Source organism: Cupressus sempervirens, chromosome 1 (genome assembly GCF_028749045.1).
Source record: "Cupressus sempervirens isolate cs-2001-9-10 chromosome 1, ASM2874904v1, whole genome shotgun sequence".
In the NCBI taxonomy this organism is placed as follows: domain Eukaryota; kingdom Viridiplantae; phylum Streptophyta; class Pinopsida; order Cupressales; family Cupressaceae; genus Cupressus; species Cupressus sempervirens.
This window is the reverse complement of record NC_143118.1, coordinates 373,873,151-373,880,717: the sequence shown is the minus strand read 5'-3', so window position 1 is coordinate 373,880,717 and position 7,567 is coordinate 373,873,151. Positions and strand designations below refer to the sequence as shown.

Here is a 7,567-nt window from a genome sequence, read left to right as displayed (position 1 = left end):
AACCCTACACTAGAGGATGATTATTATAACCACCCAACAACCTATCCTTATTGGAATGTTGGCTTCCATAGCCACAAAAGAGCCTAAAGACAATTTTTTTTCTCTAAAATCTGTCTTACAGATCTTGGCTTTGCATTCAAAGTTTATAGCTCTGATACCATGTTAATTTCTCATAACTCAACAACTGATTAATTGCACAATAAATCCATAGAAAGAAACTTTATTTGATTTATAAAAAATAACACTTTGAGTTAACTAACTAAAACTAAATAGCAGCAGCAAAATAATAGAAGCCAAACATACATAGACAATAACACGGATATACCCTAGAAACCCGAGTTTAGAAAACAAACTGCAACTATTGGATCTATATTCAGCCTATTCTTCTCAAATACATTAAAATCCAATACAAATTTGCTACTATAATCTTACATCAATAGAACCCTACTTACGTTAGGTTAAAAAAAAATAGAATGTTTTTTTCCATTCTTTAATTTTCAATCATATATAAAATCATTTATTATTTTTCTCAAATTCATTGAGAATAAAAATAAAATTTAGCAATTATTTAAATGTAATGATCTTTTCGTTCCAACTTTACTACTATTTATTTGTACATTTGTATTCTTGTTTAAATTTATCCCCTTTTTCCACCACCTATACTATCATACAGGTTAATAGTCTATTGATCTTAATCATCGACAAAAGGCATGAGGACGTAATGAGTTGGAAACAAATTTTAGACACAAAGGCTGGCAAAAGAAAATTCTCATTTCGTTGACTCATTCTCCATTGCCGGATATAATTGTAAGAGTTTCGACCACACATGAAACGATTGATTATATTTTCCAACAAAGAGCCAACAAATGGAATATATTTTCGAATAAGCAGACAAAGACAAACACAACAAACCAGATGGAAAGAAAAAAAACGGAGCCCTCGAAGATGGCCGGCAGGAGGATCTTAGAGAAATGAAGGCAATTTTATTTCATTGCTCATCTAGATTTCTTCAATATCGTCTATGACTATTATCAATTCGTACACCTCAACTGTGTTGAATTATTGGGAATGGACAACACTTTATTTCTCCCAGTTATTGAGATATTCTACGATTCAAGAGTTTTCAACATCTCTAATCGATGGGCTTCAACGTAGAGCATTCATGCTCCTTGTTTTCCTGCAGAACTCAAAGTGCCTCGAAAAAAAACACAATTCTTCGTTCAGTCAGTGCCTTAAAATTCCTGTTTATATCTTTCATCAGTCTTTTGGGTGTGACCATTTTGATTCTCACCTCTCTTCGAAATTTCTCAACACCCAATTTGAGTTTCAGGGCAAGGATCGATTCTAATAGGGCGTCAATAACAGGGAAAATACAACAAGTGAAGCAGAAGAAGAAAGAAGAGAAGTTATCTGGTAAATGGGTGTATGACAAAACATATCCCCTCTATCATGCATCTAATTGTCCCTTTGTAGAACCAAACCTAAGTTGTGAAAAAAATGGAAGAACTGATAGAGATTACACCCATCTTAAATGGCAGCCAATGGGATATTCCCTTCCGAAGTAAGTTCATTGGTAACCTTTACTCCGATGATTTACATGGATGAATTAAAATTGGATTTAACTTCACCTGCAATACATTAATAGTCATATTAATCTTTTGTACTTGTTTATATTTATTTAGATTCAATGCAAGTAAGACACTCTCAAAGTTGAAGAATATGAGGGTAACATTTGTTGGAGATTCAATGGGAAGAACACAATGGGAGTCTCTGGTTTGTATGCTCATGGAAGGTGTAACTGATAAGCAGTCCGTTGGGAAATTAAGGCAACGTGGGAATATAAAGAGGATAAGTTATCTAGGTGCATTCTTTAGCAATTTTAATGTTACAATTGAGTATTACAGAGCTCCTTTCTTGGTAGAAAAGGGTACCACTCTCAGGGGAATTTCAAATAGAATTAAAGCTGTGGTAAGATTGGATAAGCTCGTTTCATCTAAATTAAAATGGAGGGATGCCCAAGTGCTTGTTTTCAATTCGGCACACTGGTGGACTCCCGAAAAGACTTTTGATATGTAATGATCTAAAACAACTTTTTTATTAAATTGTGATTTTTGTTGAATTTGTTTGATTGTTTCAAACTCTAAATAGGTTATAAGCTAAGTGCTTTGAATTTCAATATACAGAGACTCCTACTTTGAAATCTCAGGCAATACCAATATCTCGATGAATATTGAGAATGGCTATGAATTGGCCTTGAAGACATGGGCAAGCTGGATTGAGAACAACGTGAACCCAATGAAAACCAGAGTTTTTTTCAGGACTTATGAGCCTGCTCATTGGAGGTACTAATTTTACTAGTACTATTTGTTTTGTTCTATGTTTTAGATGGTCAACTTAATTGGTAGGAAGACTGTTTTGAGTGCAAATCAATTTGAAGAGTTAACATAGTTATATAGATGTTGTGGGTTATAATTTCTAAGCATAATTTGTTTTGAGTGCAAATCAATTTGAAGAGTTAGCATAGTTATATAGATGTTGTGGGTTATAATTTCTGAGCATATATTTTACAACTAGTGTAAACTTATATTGAACCAATTCTATGTAAATATATTTGCATTTTGATTGCAAGCTTACCTCCAGAGATTTTAATAAGTTTCTATTTCACTCTTTGAATTGCAGTCATGGTATTTCTCCCATGTCATGTTGTTTACAGAAGGATCCAATATATCGTGGATCAGATTCTGAAGGTCAATTTGAAAGGTTGAGCAACATTCTGAAAAAAGTGGTAGATGAAATGAAGTATGATGTAACAATGTTGAATATAACTATGTCTTCTGGCATAAGAGTGGATGCCCATGTAGGAAATTGGAGTACCACTCCATCTATTCTAGATTGCAGTCACTGGTGTCTTCCGGGAGTGCCAGATACTTGGAATGAAATCCTCCTGTTTTTGTTAGATAATCACATTGATCTAGATTGATCAAATTTCATGTTTATATTCGTGAAGGTTAGAGGATAATGGAGAGGGGCTAGGATGATTTGTGACGATCCCTTTCCGACATAAATATGTTCATTGGGAACTACAATTTCCACAAAACTAAAAATACTTAAGTCTCCGGCCTGTGATTGTTTGAGCTCTCATGGGATGACCTTGTGTGACCTATTTTCAAAAATTCATATATAATGCTTTGTAAAATGTTTGGAATTTTAGTAATATTTTTCATTTTTTAAGGCTTGGTCTTATGGTTGACTTTTCCAATTAAGAACTAAGGACTAAGGGGTATCAATTTCGCTAGATTTGTTGGAGGCATGATCCTAGCCTTATCCCTTTTTAATACTGGGGTCCATGCACTTAGTAAAACTTGATCCGTGTTGTGCTCTTTATGAGCCATTCAACTTCACCAATAAACCAAGGACCCTTTGACTTTAATATCAAGTCATCATTCAACAAATTAGTTAAGGTTTTCACATAAGGCATTCCAATTCATGGTGGAATATACCATTACTAGATTACTAACCCTTTTGTGACTAGTTGGCGATTTATGTATTACTATGACTTATAAGCAACATCCTTCCTCCTATTTCAATCATTACAAGTTTAGATGTATAAAATTTGACAAAATTGGCTAATGATGGTACCATCATATATGTTGGGGCATTTTGTTTTCAATATTATTTGGAACAAAATAAGTGAGGTGGCTTGCAGCTCAATTGATTGAGAACAATCAGTGAAGATGATGGCACAACATATAGAAAGTCATTTAATGATGTTTAAACCCTTGGATGTTCATTTGGGCTAGGATAGACACATCAATGAATTTGACAAAAGAAATCACCCTATATGTACTTGTGTGACCAAAGGAAGCATGTAGTTTAGATACATGTTTAGTCATATAATTCTAATCACTATATAAAAATAGAGAAATCAACATCTACTCGTGTTGGCATGTTACCATTAAAAAAAAGTCTTAGACAATTACTGAAGAATTTCTTATCCATTTATCTTCAAAGCAATGTACTAAAGCTCCAACTAAATTTCTTTCGCATAACACATGTTCTTGTACCAAAATAAAATTGCTTACAAGAAATAGAATTTTTTTTTAATATACATGTTACAATACACAAAAATTATGCTATCAACATAGGTAGATACCAAACAATAATGTTTACTTGTCTTGGAAAAAAGTGGAGATTAAATTTAGTTTTACTATTACCTGTCATATGTTAAACATCAATCAACTATTATTTATTTTATTTTTGATAAGTAACGAGATAAATATCATCTTACCTTTTAATTTTTGTAAAGCAAACAAGTAAAAGATGTTAAAAAAATATTAGTAATAAAACAAGAGTAGAGAGTACATAGTATATAATGAAAAATACAATACCAAAACATGAGAAAGAATGTCAATCACCATTATATAAGAATTTTAGCAAAATAGCATGAGAGGTACCATGCCCATATTCCCTAGCAAAAACTTAATTTCTGAAGAATAATTTTGAATTTAATAAAAATATAACTAAGAATGGACATGTAATATAAGTTTCCTTAAATCAATACTAAGAAGAGAGAACATAAATACTTAGTGATCTCTCTTGAATTTCATTATTATCCTAGAAAAGTCAAGAGTATTTGACATCTTTAAGAATATTATAGTCTACCCACCATGTATTACAACTAATATTCAAAGCTTTTGTAGGATTGGAGATTCTAAAAGAGAAGCATTTTATAATTATTTTTACAATATTGCTAAATGATAACACCTTGGAATTCCTCCCTTGTTGTTACGTGCAAATGGATACTCCCTACTCAAGTAGCACTACAATTCTTGTTATATCTCTTTCATTATTGTCATAACTAATGCATTATCTAATAGTATATTCAAAATAAGTTAATGACATTTGAAAGCTATATTAATAAGATTAAAATAACCCCCAAAGGGGTAATTTTCAGTATTTAAATGATAAGAACTCAAAGTATTAACATGCTCAAAATGAAGAACTATTTTTTTTTCAAATATATGTGTGAAAAACTTTTGAATTGATGAATATTGTTATAATGAAACCAATTCAAAAGGAAAAGAAAAAGTTGTTTCCTCAATTGTATTGTAGCTTTCCTCAATTTTAGGGGATAGAATTTGAAATTTATTCTTAAATGTTTCCTCAATGGTGTTGTCTTCCTATTCCTAGTAGTTATTGTTTATAATAATCATGCATTTGATAAGAAAGTAGAAGTACTAAATAAATTCTCACAACTATAACTTTCCAATGACACTATAATGATACAGTACAATGCATATATATTATTATAATGAGAGAGAATGGTACATTTGAAGAAAACTAGATATCAATATCAATAAACTTTTTAGAAAGTACTTAATTATAGATATTGATACTTAGCACTTGTAGATTTAGATTCACAAAATGCACATTATAGATAGTGTCATGAGATCAATTATAATTGTAATAAAAATAGAAAATTTACATACATATATCGAGTGAGACTCCCATTGGGCTATCAGACCAAGCAGCTAGTTGTAGTTATTATAGTCTTCCACAGATTGTGAATACCCAATCTTCTTAATTGTAAAAGAGTTTGCCACTCCAACAACACTATTCAATGTCTCAAGGGGGCTGGAAAACAATCCTATACTATCGATATGTGGAATGATCATTTAGTGCATATTATTAAATATTTTGAATAATTTTATATTTCATATACATTTCATGAAGAAACAAAGGTTCATGATCATTGAATAAATTAGAATAATAATATTTTGTATATACAACCTTGACAAAAAGTTAATTTATCTCTCATCCCACATTTGATTTTATCTTTTCTAGTATGTTGGCCCAGTCAACACTTTTTGTGAACCTTTGGGAAGCTTCTCTTAGAGCCCTTTATAAGGTTAGTCTTAGGTTTTTGTAGGTATGCATCTAATTTTAGTTTGTATTGCAAACCTAGTTGAGATTCTACTTGTGTGCCATTTGAGAAGTGAGAGACCTTCCCTTCTTGTCTTGTTGCAACTTTGCTAGGTGGCATCCCTGTCCTATTCTATTTTTCTTACTTTTCTTGGATCGAATAAATCCAAGTGCCATGTTTATTTGAAAATACAATTTGACGTTTCAACAAATTACATATATCTCTATGCTTGGAATACATATACGTGCTTAGTAAATATTTTGTGTATTTTTGGTATTTAGCGGTTCAATTTTTTTTTTTGCATTGTCAAGTCTAACATTAACATTTTCTTGTCATAGATTATTTTACCCCCAATTCATGTGGCTTTCTAGTCACATGTCTTTCAAGTTGTACTCTCCACTAAATGTCTTCTTGTCTCAACCCCATATAGAGATTGTCTTTCTCTCTTCGCTTGTATGAAATTATTGGGAATTTTTCATCAACACATGCCATCTAGAAACTCTCCCTATCACAACACACATTATATAATCCCCTCCAACTACACTATGTGTACATCACCTCTGTTGTGATATGACAAAACATGTCCCATTTTTTACTTCAAAATTGGAGACTCCCCCTCCCCCTCTTTTTTGACTCATAGAAGCTCATTCCTTAGAATATGCTATATTCCAAGGTGCTTCAAGGACCATAACTTTTCTAGTTCAAGTTTAAGAGTCTGGTTAGTTAGCATCATTTTTACCCCCTAGAACTAGTATACTAATGTTTATTTTTTTTAGGTCACCATGATATCCTCCTCATCTATAGCAATAAATATTACTATAGTATTGCATGTGCATATTCAACACAAGTTCTTTAGGATTTCAGATAGAATTATGAGTTCAAGTCCATGACAATGTTGGACTCTAATGAGGGTATAATTTATCAAAAAGATCAGGAAGAAGTACACACAAGTGGCCCTAGAACTCATTTGAGAAAAACTATGAAATAATTTTCAAATTTGAGAACTTTGATTTTTGAACCAATTGAGCACCTTGTACAACTCCTTGATGATGTGCTAGTGTGCTAAGTCTAAATGTGCACTGGTGCAAATATCCAAAAAATCCAAAGGTCCTCGAGGTCCCCAAGATTACCATGTATTTTTTGTCTTCTACAATAGATAAGATCACACTCAAACCCTTGACTTTTAAGTTCCAAGGAGTTCCCAAGAAGTCATACTTCATGGATTTGCACTTAGAAGTGAGTGATACTGAATGTTGCTAGATGTTATAAAAGAGAGTTGGATGAGATTGATGATTCAATTGAGAATATATAGGCTTGTAATAAGTTCATGTTATCTATTAATGAAGATATCTAAGATATGCAGAGAATACATGCCCAACTATTAGAAGTAGATCAATCCTATAGTGCAACTAGCTTAGAGAATTTTTATGATGACTCCAAAATGCAACTATACTCAATGAAAATAGGTGTACACCAATTTAAGAATTATTTTAAGTAGTATCCTCTAAAGATGATATTTGATGCATTTTCAAAATTAACAAGACACTAATGGAGTTGGACTCTATGATGGATGATTTTATAGAAGTAAGATAAAAACTTCATGATTTCTATAGAAATGTGAGAGAAAAATATGAAGCTTTAGAA

The 7,567-nt window shown here is 31.8% G+C and overlaps 1 protein-coding gene across 1 annotated transcript; it reads left to right on the top strand.

Moving 5' to 3' along the window:
* The first annotated feature begins 1,139 nt into the window (after nt 1-1,139).
* On the top strand, nt 1,140-2,980 carry LOC149577800 (protein trichome berefringence-like 7). Its single transcript, XM_089798068.1, has 4 exons — nt 1,140-1,561; nt 1,683-2,072; nt 2,184-2,342; nt 2,680-2,980. Exons 1-4 carry the CDS (start codon nt 1,140-1,142, stop codon nt 2,978-2,980), a joined length of 1,272 nt encoding a protein of 423 aa, XP_089654194.1.
* The last annotated feature ends 4,587 nt before the right edge of the window (nt 2,981-7,567 follow it).